This window comes from Oncorhynchus tshawytscha, linkage group LG06, assembly GCF_018296145.1.
Source record: "Oncorhynchus tshawytscha isolate Ot180627B linkage group LG06, Otsh_v2.0, whole genome shotgun sequence".
Classification (NCBI taxonomy): Eukaryota; Metazoa; Chordata; class Actinopteri; order Salmoniformes; family Salmonidae; genus Oncorhynchus; species Oncorhynchus tshawytscha.
In genome coordinates, this window is record NC_056434.1 from 47,169,178 (window position 1) to 47,187,039 (window position 17,862).

Consider the following 17,862-nt stretch of genomic DNA (forward strand, 5'->3'; position numbering starts at 1 on the left):
ATTTTGTGCTTATGGAACATTTCCTGGATTTTTTTAAATTTTAGGTCATGAAACATGGGACCAACACTTTACATGTTGCGGTTATATTTTTGTTCAGTATAAATACAATCTAATTGTATTAGTAAACCCTCACGCAGTTGAATTTTATGGTATTATAATAGCCTGCACAGATTAACAATATAGCTCAATGCTATTTAAGATGCAGGTGTCACGCAGACGTTCGTCAGTTGTTGGTATCATGACATGTCAGTCAGACGTTCAATGGTAGGCATTCAATGGTATCTCATTCGGCTCTTCTCACTCGCGATGCTGTTCTTTGGTGCACAATTTATACTTTATTGTAAAATATTTTATGTCATCAATGGGAGAGTTGTGGAAAAATTTCAACTGGGGAGAACGTTTTCAAAAGAGTGCTAAATGGGACATGTACACACAGACAGACCAGCAGTTCTTTCAAAAGTTTATTTTAATAATGAGAGACTTACATTTTCCCACTTGCCACTTTTACCCGCAGGGTTCTTGACATTTATATCTATTCATCTTCCACAAAAATATAATTAGCTAAATAATATCAATAATCATATGAAAATACAACTTCAATGCAGGGATTGTACACTTGCTGTAGACAACGCTAAGAAAAGATAAGGAAAATTACCATTCAACAAAACAGCTTTACTGTTCACAGCAATAAAACCTTTTCCCAACTTCAAATTCATTCATGGTCGGAACGCGGAGAGAAATGTTGACTGGTATTGAATTGACAATGGCATACTGAATGTAAATAATCATTTTGTTGACTTCTAGGATGTTTGATGGTGGCTCGTCTGCTTGAAAAACCAATTCAATGTTGAAATGATTGGGCAGTGAGAACACATGAACAAATTTGCCGTGAAAGACAAAAACAGGAAGAAAAAAAACATTGCTTTAGTCAATGAATTTTTGTTATATTCTAATCACATATAATAAAGAACAGGCAATGGGAAATATGCATTTCTTTTACAATATATTATCACTTTGTAAAACAATGAGCTATCTTGAAGGTTGGAACAAATGTCTGGACTGCACACAAAATGTTTTGTGAGGACCAATTTTTGAAGAAAAAAAGAAAGACGAAAATGCTAGGACTAACAGTGGCCCAACCCTTAGTGACATTTTGATGCTGGAATTTATTGGGATGACTCATGAACTGGAGGCCACTGCAGGCTAGTCACTAGCTGGCACAGCCACAGTCAACATCTGATTTGAACCCTAACCCCCAACCACACTGCTAACCTTTTCAGAAATCGCTCTGCTTCCAAGACGAGATTCATCCCAATAAACATCAACCTGCCATTTTGATAACGTCAAAAGTAGTGCTCTTGTTGAAACTTTATGTAACTTTTAAAATGAATGCAGTGTGTCAGGTGTATAATGTTCTCAATTAACAGTAGCACAATTTATTTGCACTGTCAAAGTTGGGCCTATATTCTTTAGGCGGATCTGAAAGGATTAGATGGGTGAAAGTGACTTGGGAAGAAGCTGCACTCACCCTCGTTAAAGGCTTGGAGGAACTCACCCTCGTTAAAGGCTCGGAGGAACTATCACCATATTGTTTACATCCAGTCCAATCCTTTTATATAAAAGCCAGACAAGGAAGAAGTAAGAGCTAGAGAAAAGGGCTAGAGACAGAAATTGAACAAAGCCAATGACTTTCAATCAGTGGCCTGAAAGCACCGGATACGTAAAAGCAAAGTGTTAGACACCATTTCCAAAACCATTCAGGGGTGTAAGACTTTTAGAACAGAGGCGTCTGAGATAGTCGGCACAAAATGTGCATCTGAACCCTCTCTTACACACGCATACAGGCTATTCCTAACCTTTCCATCCACAGGGAGTAACATTTATAGATTCATATAAATATACTAAAAAAATAAATACATAAACAAATACAAATCATTTTGTAAATAGGCAAAATAGTGGAGTACTGATGTTTTCATGTACAGGAAGTTTGCAAATTGCAGATATTGTGGCATTTTGTATTCTACCAGTAGGTACATTAGACTGTAAGATATTACGGTGATTAAACAGTATTGTGAAATAGCCATTGAACAGATCATTACAAAAATCATCCCCTTTATGCACGGAAACTGGTCCATTTGGGCTGATCCCTTGGCCTGATCCTTTCGTGATCTTGTGCTCTCATACATGGTACTGTAGTAATCTATTTTGCTGATGGTTGGAGTTGGCACTTAGAACCCACACTTGGACCAGTCCAGGAGAGATGGCAAATCGATATTCATTTTAATTCAGCTGGTGAAAAATATACAATCCCTATCCATTGTTGTTGTTTTTTTGTCTCACTCTAACCTCCATTTCACCTTTTTAAATAACATTTTGCTCTACTTTTTCCATTGCAAATGTAGATGAGTTGCTGAAATACGTACATTTTCAACAACTCGTGTTGTCAGTGCAAGCATTTTGCCCAATATAGCAATAATATCCATAGTTTTATACCATACATTTTCCCTTGTCATTTATGCTGTAAAGTTTAACTGCCGGTATAGACCCAACCAATGCACCAGGGTGTATTGCCACTTCATAAAGTACAGGAACAACTGTTCAGGCTCGACGACCTTCCTCCAATGGGCAGTGTGTTCAAATTACAGAAAGACTATGCCCTCAAGACGAGGATAGCGTCAATCTGCCCATTCAACTAACAGAAAAAGGAGAAATCTCCTTCCAACTTGGCTTTAAAAATATCACGACCAAAAGCCCTGGTAAGAGTAACACGATGGCCTTTGTTTCGGCGGCAGAGAGTGGAGTTGAGTTCTGTGACATGGCGCATCCTATCTACAGAGGTCCTCCACCGCAGGCGCAGGTTTGCGTTGGTGCTGAGGCTTCTTCCTCCTGCCCGTACAGCTCCGCCTGCTGCCTTGGTGGTTCCTGCATGACGACTGTCCTGTTTCTGTGCTTGGCTGTGTGTTGGCATGGCTGTTCTGACGAGACGTCAAACTTTCTCTGTCCACCTGTTGCCAGGAAAACACATAAGACAAGATGAACTGTATTGTCCCCTGATGGGAAATTTGTCTTGGAATAACATTTAGTGTGACATGGATGGATGTGTGTTAAGTTAACACTAAAGCTTGTTTGATATAGGGTCGTTCCACCAATTCCGTGTCTTTTGAGACATGTAACTTGGTAAAAAAAAAAACGGGATATCACCACATTTTAACATTGTCATAAAGAGCACATGTTAAACTTTAAAAAAACTCGTATTCCCATTTGCTGAGGTTAAATAAATAAAAATAATACTATAAAAAGTGCCTATTAAATGGCAAATAAAGTAACAGGTTGACGATTTCATCTTAAATCAGCCATAAATCCACTTGTGAAAAGACGCAATTGAAAGCAAGATTAATTTTAAAGTGTAAAAACATTATAGCCTGTCTACCTATGGGTAACGGGGTTGATGCTCAATTGTCCACCACAAAACACCAGAAAAGGGCCAAAAAGAGTAGAACCAGCTCACCTGCTTTTACACTATAATTTGACTATTAGATGTTTAATGTTGCTTTGAAAAAAATACCAAATGAAAGTTCAGTTCACATAACAGAGTTGACCTTAAAATGAGGGACAGACATAAATAAATCACTAATTTCATGAAATAAATAACATTAAGAAATGACTTTGTCAAAGCAAAACTATTGCTTTGCAATGATGGTGAAAACAATGTTATGACTATAACTCCTGTTCCCTGAAGTAGGGAAATTACATACAACATACTATGGGGAGTTGCGCTCTCACTACTTCTGTTGAAGTATCTACAATAACACCTGTCCAGGACAGTGAAATCACCTGTGGAAGGCGGGGACAAGCGTGAGGCTCCGATTAATTCGTTCAATTTAATACCGCTCTTCACCGAGCCCAGGAACGGGGGGTGCGGAGCCAAACAGATGTACCTCATTCCCTCCTTCAGGGAAAAGTAGTTATAGTCTTAACGTTACTTTACCTTTCAGTCATTCAATGTCGGTACAACTAATTATGGGGAAATAATCACGCCCCATACGGACGCCAACAGATACTAAATGAAAACGCCCCATGGCAGACCACCCAGACCTGACCCTGCCAGATGCGGAATTCTGGGTATTGCATTGCCTAGTGACATTCCCCCAGACCCAGCCGTAAGCATGCTGTGGTCTACACTGGGAGCAGTGACATCCAAGCAATAAAACTCGAAAGTGTGTGGTGATGCCCAACTCCCCGCATCACAAATATCTCTTACAGTCAACACTTTAAACAATGCCCAAGACGCTGACAGACCCCTGGTGGAGTGGGCGCGTACACTGCTAGGTAAGCATTGCCTCTTGCTGCTAAACTCAGCAAAAAAAAGAAACATCCTCACTGTCAACTGCATTTATGACTAACAGAAATTGAATAATGTGTCCCTGAACAAAGGGGGAGGGTCAGAAGTAACAGTCAGTGTGGCCACCAGCTACATTAAGTACTGCAGCGCATCTCCTCCTCATGGACTGCACCAGATTTGCCAATTCTTGTTGTGAGATGTTACCCCACACTTTCACCAAGGCACCTGCAAGTTTGCGGACATTTCTGGGGGGGAATGGCCCTAGCCATCACCCTCCGATCCAACAGGTCCCAGATGTGCTCAATGGGATTGAGTTCCAGGCTCGTCGCTGGCCATGGAAATCACGCACAGAACGAGCAGTAAGGCTGGTGGTATTGTCATGCTGGAGGGTCATATCAGGATGAGCCTGCAGGAAGGGTACCACATGAGGATGTCTTCCCTGTAACGCATAGCATTGAGATTGCCTGCAATGACAACAAGATCAGTCCGATGATGTGACACACCGTCCCAGACCATGACGGACCCTCCACCTCCAAATCGAGTACAGGCCTCGGTGTAACGCTCATTCCTTTGACGATAAACACGAAGAGTACTTTTTGCCAGTCCTGTCTGGTCCAGCAACGGTGGGCTTGTGCCCATAGGCGACGTTGTTGCCGGTGATGTCTGGTGAGGACCTGCCTAACAACGGGCTTACAAGCCCTCAGTCCAGCCTCTCTCAGCCTATTGCGGACAGTCTGAGCACTGATGGAGGGATTGTGCGTCCCTGGAGTAACTCGGGCAGTTGTTGTTGCCATCCTGTACCTGTTCCGCAGGTGTGATGTTCGGATGTACCAATCCTGTGCAGGTGTTGTTACATGTGGTCTGCCACTGCGAGGACGATCATCTGTCTGTCCTGTCTCCCTGTAGCGCTGTCTTAGGCATCTCACAGTACAAACATTGCAATTTATTTCTCTGGCAACATCTGCAGTCCTCACGCCTCCTTGCAGCATGCCTAAGGCATGTTCACGCAGATGAGCAGAGTTGCCTTTGTAGGATGCGTCTGATGTGATCACCTTACGGAATACAACTCAGCCCATGAAAGCTCCCTGACAATAGCAGAGGATTCCACCACTGGGCCATGGCCCATATGCCTGACAGGGACACCTGAAGTGAGCAGCTGCAAGATGCGTCAGGTGAGTGGCTAGCACAATCTATGTGCCCAGGTTTGCATGAAGCCCAGCTCTTACGGGCATAGAGGGCTCTGGCAATGACTGACGTAGTATCCTGTTTGACCTAGCAAAATGTGGGAGCACTGTCGTCATAGCAATGTTTCTGTGGTGCAGGGGCTACTTCCTCATCGGAGGAGCATGCAAGCTCCACTCGGTCTACCCCTCCCAACTCCAGGAATAGAAAATAGGGATGGGGTTGCCATAGCACTGGGGGAATGCTAGTAAGCTTAATTCACTGGAAGTTATGCATGATAGCCAAAGTTAGTCAGGAGGCTCTTTAGTCTAAGCGAAGCTAGCTAGCCTCTGACCGCAGCACAGTAAATTTAGAATAACTAATTGACATAGCACTACTTACACTAAACGAGAGCTACCCAAGCAACTCCACCCGGGGGAGACAGGAAAAGCTAGTAGAAGCTAGCTCACCTTGGCAAGTTAGCTAACCAGGCTAGCACGCTATGCAGCATGTGTTAGCTAGCCTGGTCTCGTAAGTCTATGTAGGACCGGATCACAGAGGTGGGACCTGAACCCAGGCACAGGCGGGGGGGGGATACCCACAGAAGCCAGGAGACATTTGACCCGACATCAGACTCCGCAACACCGACTCATCCGAGGTACGGGCATCCGGGAGAGAATGTCACTATCGGAAACACCAAGGCCCCGAAAGAATGCTACACGATTGTCAACAGAACCTGGACCGCGGACTAGTAGGGGAACAGTGCCAGACATCCCCTAGTCTCACACACAAACTGATTTGAACGAGGGCAGCCTGATCATGCACCGAGCCGAGACATACAAGACAACAAACGTGAGTATCTTTCTATTCATTGGGGCATGTTCGTGAAACTAAACCCAGCTTGTTTGCCTTCGTCGTTTCAGTGGCATTAGCCATCTTACTTACGGCTAAAATCAGGCCAAGCAATTAAAAGATTAACTAATTGTTTGCGATTAGGAAACTTATGAGAACCATACAAACTTCAACTCACAACATCCAGCAGTGGGAGATCATGCTCTAACACTAAGGGACAGTTCAGTTGGCGCAACGAAAAGACAGTCTCGAGTTCCAATTGTTTGTTTGTGTAGCGTGAATTGTTCCTGTTAACAGACGTGAAGAGCGGCATAATTGAAGGAATGAATCCAAGCCTCACGCTTATCACCTGTGGAAGGTTGGCTTCCAGCGAGGCACAGATTTCATTGTAGATCCTTCAACCGAAGTCACGAGAGTGCGACTCCCCATAGTATGTTGTACTGAAGTTGACTGGCAAAGAGAACTTGTAGAAATGTCAGGGTTAAGTGTTGTCTTCCTAGAAGTCACAGATGGTGTTGAATTTTGGCCCTTTAGCCAGTCTGATTGATTTAATTTTCCATGTGGCCTATATTAAAAGGGCACTTCACTGAATATAACAGGCCTTAGCTTTTTATTTTACTAGTGTGATGGCCTGCATCTGATGGTCAGTCTGAGGGGAGGGAGAGAGGAGAATAACGGCCTCTCACCCGACTCACCGTACCTCCGCTCTCACTGAGACAAATTCTTCCAGCTGATGGCGAAACTCAAGTCGCACTGCATTATTTCGGAATCGTGCAGCAATACAAGTTGCTACTCTTATGAACAGAGAAAGTAAAATATTCCTTGATACTAAAAAAAGACAAGCCTCTGCCTTGAATAATAACAACGCAAACTTATCGAAACACTTTGCTATACTCACTCATTGCAGCTGCAGCACTGGTTGTAGCATGAGTGAAAGTACGGAGAACACACATTTTATGGCTTATAAAAAAGTGTTGAGCAAGATGACGGTGCTGAATAACAACTTACACATTAACTTAATTTGAAAAAACAGCAGCTCTTTGCTGTATTCATTGAATCTCTCTCGTCAAGTCTGGAAATCTCAGTCTCAATTTGCTGTGCACTAGAGGCTTATTTTTACAACAAATGGCTTGAGGAAACTGTGCAGACACAGTGATCTGAGCTATCGGATTGGCCACGGTAGGCCTGCAGGGTAAGCTCTACTGTCAGACACATGAAATTATTCAAAATGGGAACACTTTGGCTTCCTGGCACTAGGGCTGCTAAATCAAGTGCACCTACCGCCAACAGAGCTAAACGGAGAATAAAATAAAATAGGAATGCAAGGTTTTATCGTTGTTTTTTACAGAAACGTTTGGTGATCGACTACGGATGCCTTGGAGATCGAGCAGTCGATCGCGACCGACCGGTTGGTGAGCAATGCTATAGTTAGTCACCTACCTTGCTCTTGTTCGAGTGGCTCACGTGGCTTCCGGAAGAGGAACTTGTAGCCCTGTGATTGGTCAATCCTAGGGGGGCAGCTCTGTGTGCGGATAAGCCCCGCCTGCCACGCGGCAACACCGTTTTACAGGGGCTTCCGTCCGAATCCTGGAGGGTTCAGAGCATCCAATCAAACAAGGGCAAAATACAGTTTAACGACAGGTATCTCAAACTTCTAACAAATGAAAGGGTAGATTGCCTAAGGGACCTTTCTGATAGACTAACTACTAGTTAGAAAACTATTTTAGAGCTATCTTTAGAGATTTTACATCATAGTTGCTAAGGAAAGTCAGTACTGGGGCTGTAGGTATTAAGCGTCTCAGAGTATCACTTGACACATACAGCCCCTGGTCTTTAAGGTGCAAAATGTGTGGAGAGAACACGTTCGGTTTCACAAGGCACCCACAGCATCGCTGGAGCTAGCTGATGAAGACTGCGGCGAGGAGGATGATGAAGAGGAGGATGGAGAGGAAGGAGGAGGAGAGGAGGAGCTTGGTGATTCCGCCCCTTCCTCAGAGAGATTATTGTTGCATTCATACGTCTGCTGAGGCTCCACCAGTAACGTGACATCATTTCCTGTGACATGTGGGAAACAGTAAGAAATGTGGGGCAAGACAAGATTACACTGTTTTGATATAGTGTTGTACTTGGACTGGATAACTGTGAAAATCTATTAAAAAACAATTATATAAAATGGGCTGTAAAATGTCTCATCTCCTTACCGTTTAAGGTCAGGGAGTTCAGTGATAGATCAGCCCACTTCATGGTGATCCAGTCCCTGTATTCTGCCACTTCCTGAGTCACCCGGATTATTCTGCCCAGTATACTGCAGGACACACAACAAACAATGTTACCACAGGTTGGAAAAGGGGACACACGTACATGTGCAATCTTTTTTCCCACTTAATATTGTAACAAAAAATATATACAGTACCAGTCAAAAGTTTGGACACACCCACTCATTCAAGGGTTTTTCATTATTTTCTGCATTGTAGAATAATAATGAAGACCTTAAAACTATGAAAAACACATACTATCATGTAGTAACCAAAAAACTGTTAAACAAATCAAAATATATTTTAGATTCTTCAAAGTAGCCATCCTTTGCTTTGATGATAGCTTTGCACACTCTGGGAAATCTCTCAACCAGATATTCCAACAGTTTTGAAGGAGTTCCCACATATGCTGAGCACTTGGCTGCTTTTCATTCACTCTGCAGTTCAACTCATCCCAAACCATTTCAATTCGGTTGAAGTAGGGTGATTGGAGGCCAGGTCATCTGATGCAGCACACCATCACTCTCCTTCTTGGTCAAATAGCCCTTACAAGGCCTGGATGTGTATTTTGGGTCATTGTCCTGTTGAAAAACAAATGATAGTCCCACTAAGCCCAAACCCGATGGGATGGCATATTGCTGCAGAATGCTGTGGTAGCCATGCTGGTTAAGTGTGCCTTGAATTCTAAATAAATCACTGACAGTGTCACCAGCAAAGCACCGCCACACCATCACACCTCCTCCTCCATGCTTCACGGTGGGAAGAACACATGCGGAGATCATCCGCCTCACGAAGAAACGACGGTTGGAACCAAAAATCTAACATTTGGACTCATCAGACCATCTAATGTCCATTGCTCGTGTTTCTTGGCCAAAGCAAGTCTCTTCTTATTATTGGTGTCCTTTAGTAGTGGTTTCTTCGCAGAAATTTGACCATGAAGGCCTGATTCACGCAGTCTCCTCTGAACAGTTGATGTTGAGATGTGTCTGTTACTTGAACTCTGTCAAGCATTTTTTGGGCTGCAATTTCTGAGGCTGGTAACTCTAAAGAACATATCCTCTAGAGCAGAGGTAACTATGGGTCTTCCTTTCCTGTGGCAGTCCCCATGAGACCCATTTTTATCATAGCGCTTGAAGGTTGTTGCGACTGCACTTTCAAAGTTCTTGACATGATTCGTATTGACTGACCTTAATGTCTTAAAGTAATGGACTGACGTTTCTCTTTGCTTATTTGAGCTGTTCTTGCCATAATATGGACTTCATCTTTTACCAAATAGGGCTATCTTCTGTATACCCCCCTACCTTGTCACAGCATAACTGATTGGCTCAAATGCATTAAGGAAGAAATTCCACAAATGAATTTACGAAAGCACACCTGTTAATTGAAATGCATTCCAGGTGACTACCTCATGAAAGCTTGTTGAGAGAATGCCAAGCGTGTACAAATCTGTCATCAAGACAAAGGGTGGCTATTTGAAGAATCTCAAATATATAATATATTTAGATTTGTTTAAAACTTTTTAGTTACTACATGATTCCATGTGTTATTTCACAGTTTTGATGTCTTCACTATTATTCTACAATGTAGAAAATTCTACAATGTGGAAAATAGTCAAAGAAAAACCCCCTGAATGTCCAGACTTTTGACTGCTACTGTATATAACATTCCATTGGTTGCAAGAATTTTGTATAATAATTTCAGTTTTGAATCTGCCGTTGTTTTGCATATCAGTTCATAAACCATGTGCCATGGACGGTGTCATGCCCTCAAACTAAGGCGCGCTGCCTTGGTTTACTTACAGGCTGTTTCAACTTGTCAATTTCAAATGCTTTTCTAACTTGTTTTATTTCCTAACCGTTCGAATGGAGGTGTGTTCTGCCTCCTCATTAATTCGTATAAAAGTAGGCCATTTCACTTTCACAGACAATACATTTACTGAGCTGAATTTTCCAGCTGGTGACAGCAATGCCTTCATTGTTGTTTTCATTACTACATGATAATAACTTTGGACATGTGTGCGTTTCTATCAAAATTAGTGCCTTATTATGTTATAATAGTTTCTGTATGTCATTTCTACTGTAGCTCACTGTATGTAAGGAGCATCATTTGTGTGTATTCCTTATAACTACAGACACGTGAGGTAACGTTACTTATTTCATAACCGTTATGGTGTTACACACAATTGTCCTTATGTAGCTAGCTACATTCTTCTATTAGCTCTGTAAAACAAATGATAATTGCGTCAGAGAAGTATTAGCTTGTGTTGTCCTTTTGAAGCTACCCAGGCCTTATGACTATGGTTGTTTTTCATTCGGCCCGTTTAGCATAGCGCTGTCCTGCCCTGCACAATTGTGGAGCACAACAGCTACCGTTTCTTACCGCTCTATAACTCATATTTAGGATTTGGTCAATACGATGTATTATTTATTTTTTTAAAGCAGTGTTATGTTACTTCTTTGTAATATTCTTGTAATGCTATATCCTGACATTGTATTCTAATTACAAAATCATTCCTCTTTATTCTGTACTTTCAAAAACCACACACACAAACCGTATTGGACATCATTTGCCAATGTCATAAATGGAGCCAGACATCTTTTGAGGTGAAGATTGAGGACAGCTTTTGTATGCTAGCGTACCCTCAACAGTTTTAATGGATGAAAACAAAGCAAGAAAACACATAGGCCTATATGTAATAGTCGTCTATTTTATTGAAGTATTGGTGGAGGTTGAACAACTTGTTCTGCTAGAGGAGAAAAAAAACTGCAAAAAAAGACCGACAACTTATGAATATGCATAACCCATATTTCATATTCATGCAGTGATTGAACAACTGCATTTCCACACCCCACCCCTAAAGGCATAGCATCATAGCAGGTCACCTGTCAAGTCACCTGTCAGGTCAGTCAGTCACTAATTGCTGCAGATGTGCTCAATAGTGCTTGAGCATATGATACTCCCCAAAGCATGGTTGAAACACAGAGGTGTGTCGCAAGCTGAACACATGTACTTTGTCAACCTCGGTTTCCTTCTCCTGGCGCCAGACAGGCAGACTTTATCGTGCCTCCGTGTGCGACTACCTTGAGTAGCAGTTTGAGGGACTTCGTAGGGAAAATGCCGTGCAGCGAGGCGTTAGGGGATTGTCTGCAGCAGCACAGCCCCTAGTGGATGGGCGCCGAGGGGTGTGGTGCTCCTTCCAGCAGCGCTCTCATTAGGTTCTCTCTGTACTTTTGGTAGGTAATTACTTTACCTATGGGGGAGAGGGAGTGTGGAGGATGAGTAAAGGGAGAGGATGAGGCAGTGGGTAGGTGGGTGAGATATTGTCACTATATTTGCATAATGGAACTGTATGTGAACTACGTCCAATTACAAAAAATACCTTGTTCAGTAATCAGTTGGCTGTCAGTTGGCTGTGAACTATGTGGCCAATGAGGGCAGCAGTGTCGATCAGATGGGAAAATATCTTCTTATACCACTTGGTAGTTTTCAGAGCGCATTCCACAAAGCTGTTTATCATGTCCGCCTTATCCACTGGCCCCATTTTGAGGTTATAGTCAAGCACACAGTCTTGGTTTGATCTTTCTCACTCCAGTCAGGTGATCCACCTTCCCTGTGGCCGACACGGTTGCTGATTGGACAGTGGAGAAGACATGGCCCGTTTGTCATGCCACTTTACTGCGAGCTGTTGACCGTTCTCCTTGAACTCCACCTCCCCTCTCTGCATCTGAATGCCGGCGCATCCCCTTCCTGTTCGACCTGACTGTGCCACAGGCCCCTGTGCTGTTGGAGAGCAGATGCTAGAAGAGTGTGGGACTGCTGTACCAATTGTCCACATACAAAGTGTGTCCCTTGCCGAGATGAGGAGCCAGCATGGTCATCACCACGGCCCCGAACACCACAAGCCCATCATAATGCTGAATGTCAGTGGTGGAACCTGTGTAAACTATAATGTTCTAGACAAATTCTGTCTTCACCTCCCTTCAGCAAATCTGACCATGACTCCATTTTGTTGCTCCCAGCATATAGAGAGAAACTAAAACAGGAAAAGCCCGTGCTCAGGTCTATCCAACGCTGGTCTGACCAATCGGATTCCACGCTTCAAGATTGCTTAGATCACGTGGACTTGGATATGTTCCGGGTAGCCTCAGACAACAAAATTGACATATACGCTGACTCGGTGAGAGTTTATTAGCAAGTGCATCTGTGATGTTGTACCCACTGTGACTATTAAAACCTCCCCCAACCAGAAACAGTTTATTGATGGCAGCGTTCGCGCAAAACAAAGCACGAACCACCGCTTTTAATCATGGCAAGGCGACCGGAAACATGACCGAATACAAACAGTGCAGCTATTCCCTCCAGTGTATTTCCTCCGCAGGGCAATCAAATAAGCAAAGCGCCAGTATAGAGACAAAGTAGACGCAATTCAAAAGCTCAAACACGAGACGTTTTTTGGCAGGGTCTACAGTCAATCACGGATTACAAAAAGAAACGTGAGTAAAACATTTACTCACTTCCAATGAAAACGATGTGTATTCTTCACAATGTATGTACAATTCAACATTAGAAAACGGCCTTCTTAGTCCATTTGCTGGGATATAAGGAAAAAGGGTGTATTTGTATTTATCAGGATGCCTACACCTCTGCTGTTACTACAGCTGACAATCTCTTAAGTGTTCAAGAACCATTTGCTTTTTTTCCTATCATGAAGCCTGTGACCTTTCCAAGTTATTAGTTGGATTTTTTGGAGTCTTTACTTGAATAGAATCAAAGTCAACCTTGTCTGTTCCGCCTATCATTTACAAACCAGATAAAACATTTTAGCCGACAGTATGAATACATAGTTATTATATACATTACATATATAGTGTGTGAGCATGTGGGCTGAGCAGACATTTAACATTAAAAAATAAAAAATTTTTAAACCTTTATTTAACTAGGCAAGTCAGTTAAGAACAAATTCTTATTTACAATGACGGCCTAGGAACAGTGGGTTAACTGCCTGTTCAGGGGCAGAACGACAGATTTGTACCTTGTCAGCTCGGGGATTTGAACTTGCAACCTTCCGGTTACTAGTCCAACGCTCTAACCATTAGGCTACCCTGCTGCCCCACAGGAAACAGGAAACATAAAGCAAAGTACTTCTTTGTACTTTGTGGCGCTATGCCGTTTTAGGGCTTTCAAGCTCCATTCCTCTCCTAATGTAACAAAAAAAATCCAGAAGACTGGGTTATGTCATTTTACATACATTGGAGGAACACAGACACATAAGAACTGTGGTCAGTTTGTATTACCTTGTAAATTAAAAGTATAGTGGCTGGTGGGGGACTACTTGGGGAGAGTGGGGTCCACCGAGAGACCGAAGTGGGATGAGTAGAGCCCCACACATACGTCAGAGAAGTGTCAGATGACCTCCCAGTCACCCCATCCCAATACCGTGGATTGAGCCCTTCTACACTCTCACCAATAACCACCATTGAATCTCAGCTATAATGACAAACGAGGAATAATAATGACTCGAGGAATAATAATGACTCGACATTCTCTGCTAATTTCTCCAGAACTCGTTCATTTTACAGCAGGTTTGCAAGTCACAAAAATAAATACAATTACATTGTAGTATAGTTAAATCCTTCCTTTTCTCTCTCTCTCCCAAGCCAACCCTTCCCTCTCCACCGCCCTTTCCCAATTCTCCCCCCTTTACCCCACCCAAGCTTGTCCCAACCTCTCACCCTTACCCCACCACCTCCGAGCCATGACCTCCCTTACGCGTCCAGGGAAAGTTTATCCCAACCTCCCATCTTTTCTCCATCTCCTCTTCTCAGACACATTTACACCCATCAACTTATCCATTCTCCTTTATTCACATACAACATATACCCTATGCATCCACCCACCCATTCTCTCCCACCCTCATATTCACCCTCTCATTCATATGCACAGACACACACACACACACACATCCATACAACAATTATTGACATACGTGTTAAATGTTCTCTTTTGTATTGACTTTTCTGTGTCCATGTAGTCCATTGGCATCGGTACTTCTATCATTACTTTGGGACAGTAGAGTTTAGGTTGTATTGGGGGAAATAGGAAAGAATATGGTCTCAATTTACGATAAGTTGGTTTTAGACATCACTGTATGTGCTTATTGCTTTTCCCCCTGCTTTGTCCTCTCCTCAGGGCGGTGGGCTCTCCTTCAACTGGATAGGTCTCTTGCAGACGGTTTAGGGCTTCGGTGCTTGTGAATTCCAGCTTTTGTGTTCCCTTCCATACCCACAGCACTGCCGGGAAGCAAAGTTGAGACTTGATTCCTTTTCCTCCAGTGGCTTCTTTCTCAGCTTCGCAGACAGGTCCTGGACGAATGGACTGGCCGTGGATTTTGATCTCCTTTCCTCCCGTGCCATCAGAACGTTGACTTTGGTCTGATAGTTCCACAGCTTGAAAATTGCCATGCAAGGGTATTTAGCATTCTTCTGTTTCACACTGATCCGATGGCATCGTTCCAGAACCTCTGGTGATACATCCACGCTAAGCTCCTCTGATATCAGTTTGACCACGTAGCTGGAAAGGTCTCCTTTGTTCACGTCTTCCGGGAAGGACAATATTCCCATGTTTCATCTCATTTTGTTTTCTTTCTGTTCCAGTTCATCTCCTAAAGTTTGCAACCTTGTTTCCAGAAGGCTAATTTCAATGTCTGGCGTTTATGCGCAAACCTTGTATAAACATGTCTGACATGATAGACTCCACTTTCCTTTCGAACAAATCTTTTTTTTAACAACAGATTGTGACCGTTTGCTTTGATGAGCATTGAGAGCATTTTAGCGATGTTTTCTGGATTTCCTTTAGCTGTTCATTACTCTAATTTGCATCTCCAGATTGTTCCTCGTCTTTTCCTCTGAGGTAAACAATGGCTCATTGGGCTCTTGTCGCCTCATCGCTTTACCAACTGATTGGTTCGCTGTTGTACATAACTGACCACTCACTCGCGCCCAGTTGCTTAAGGATATATTGATCTAGCGATTTTAGACACTTAAGTTGAACTCGTCTGGTTTCTACATATAACCACAGTTTAATCGGTACAAAACAGAGCTACTCACTCCCCTATCGGTATGCGCATGCGTGAATACTATCTGAAGGCACATTATATACCTATTTTTATATATATTTTTTAACTTTCTTTGCTTTCAGGCCCACATGGAAAGGGTGGTATGGGGAGAGTTTTTTTTCTGGTCGCCGGGAGGGGGTGGTGGATCAAAGTACTTTTGGAAGATAATTGCCTGTCTGTGATTTGAAACCCTCACTGAAAAAAATACAAAAACTACACGTTTTGATCAGTCAGGGAAATAAGTGCTGAACAATGTTGGCTCACTATTTAAAAAGAAGACTGAGAGCAAGCTATAGGATGGGAGTCAAATATCGATCCAATATTGTCCAAAAATAATACTGCGATATGTAACTATTGTCTATTTCTGCCATCACTACTGATTATGTGACAGTAACCTTCCCCCATGAGTCCCAGCCCTGCCCTGTACCTCTCGCTGTGGTTGTTGGGGTAGTACTTGGCGATGGGCGACACAGCGTGGCTCAGCACCATGTAGGCATAGTCAAACACCTGCTTCACCTGCATGGCCCCGTACGAGCTACGGCCCACATCATTACCTGGGCAACACAGGACAAACACCAAACGCTCACGGTCAGGTACAAACAAACTTGGCAGCTGCTTATTGTATCTGGCCTACCATAAGAGTTCTCAAACATCTCTATAAAACAACTACATCTGATGTCTTAGTTATGGCAGAACTCTGAAGCATAAGACACTTCATTGAATGCGTAGCCAGGAAGCCAGGATTTCCCAAACTCTGTTCGCGGTACCCAAGGTGTGCACATTTTGGTTTTTGCCCTAGCACTACACAGCTGATTAAAATAATCATCAAGCTTTTATACATTTGAATCAGCTGTGTAATGTTAGGAAAAAATTAAAACGTGCACCCCTTGGGGTCCCGAGGACCGAGTTTGGGAAACACTGCAGTAAGCAATCTCAGACAAACTAAAGGTGTGTGTGTGTGAGCCAGGGCTCACCTGGCTGCAGTGGATCCTCGATGTAGAGCAGGGATGGCCTGTATCCATCCAACATGCTCTTCTGAACCTCGTCTTTGGAGAGGTAGCAGCCCCCGTCTTTGATCCGGATCCCTGTCTTCAGGTAGTTAAAATGGCGGCCGTACAGCTCAAAGAACTCTATGAGCAGGACGCCAGTGTTGGCGTTCGGACTGCAGGCGTCCTCTCTGCTATGGAGCTGAAACACACACACAATACAGCCTATCACTTGTTTCTACCTTAAGAACACTATACTGCAGGTGACAAATCCAATTTCCCTTCTAGGGATCAATAAAGTTTAGTCAATAGTACAGAAGTAATTACTCCTTGCTCTCAATGGTTGAGAAAAGGCAGAGAAAATCCTTCGTATAATAATTTCACTAGAATACAAGATTGGGAGTGTAATAATTATGATACAGTGCATTAGGAAAGTATTCAGACCCCTGGACTTTTTCAACAATTTTTTTTTACGTTACAGCCTTATTCCAAATGGATTAAATACAATCAATACCCCACAAAGACAGGTTGACATTTTTGCAAATGTATTAAAAAAAAAAAAAACAGCAATATCACATTTACATAAGTATTCAGACCCTTTACTCAGTACTTTGTTGAAGCACCTTTGGCAGCGTCTTCTTGGGTATGATGCTACAAGCTTGGCACACCTGTATTTGGGGCGTTTCTCCCATTCTTCTCTGCAGATTCTCTCAACCTCTGTCAGGTTGAATAGGGAGCGACGCTGCACAGCTATTTTCAGGTCTCTGCAGAGATGTTCAATTGGCTTCGGGCTCTGTCCGGGCGACTGAAGGATCTTCAGAGACTTGTCCCGAACCACTCCTGCTGTGTCTTGGCTGTGTGCTTAGGGCCATTGTTCTGTTGGAAGGTGAACCTTCGCCCCAGTCTGAGGTCCAGAGCGCTCTGGAGCAGGTTTTCATCAAGGATCTCTGTACTTTGATCCGTTCATCTTTCCCTCGATTCTAACTAGTCTCCCAGTCCCTGCCGCTGAAAAACATGCCCATGCTGCCACCATCATGCTTCACTGGAAGGATGGTGCCAGGGTTCCTCCAGACATGACGCTTGGCATTGAGGCCAAAGAGTTCAATCTTGGTCTCATCAGAACTGAGAATCTTGTTTTCATGGTCAGAGTCC

General features: G+C 43.1%; 1 protein-coding gene across 1 annotated transcript in view; it reads right to left on the bottom strand.

Moving 5' to 3' along the window:
- Positions 1–448: 448 nt before the first annotated feature.
- LOC112252635 (terminal nucleotidyltransferase 4B) overlaps positions 449–17,862 on the bottom strand; it is a 51,806-nt gene continuing 34,392 nt past the window's right edge. Inside the window, exons 7-12 of the mRNA XM_024424063.1 lie at positions 16,699–16,912; positions 16,152–16,278; positions 8,557–8,660; positions 8,241–8,410; positions 7,796–7,942; positions 449–3,005 (exon numbers count right to left, since the gene is read on the bottom strand). Coding sequence (XP_024279831.1) covers positions 2,826–3,005; positions 7,796–7,942; positions 8,241–8,410; positions 8,557–8,660; positions 16,152–16,278; positions 16,699–16,912 — 942 coding nt within the window. The 3' untranslated portion in view covers positions 449–2,825. The remainder of the gene's footprint in view (positions 3,006–7,795; positions 7,943–8,240; positions 8,411–8,556; positions 8,661–16,151; positions 16,279–16,698; positions 16,913–17,862) is intronic.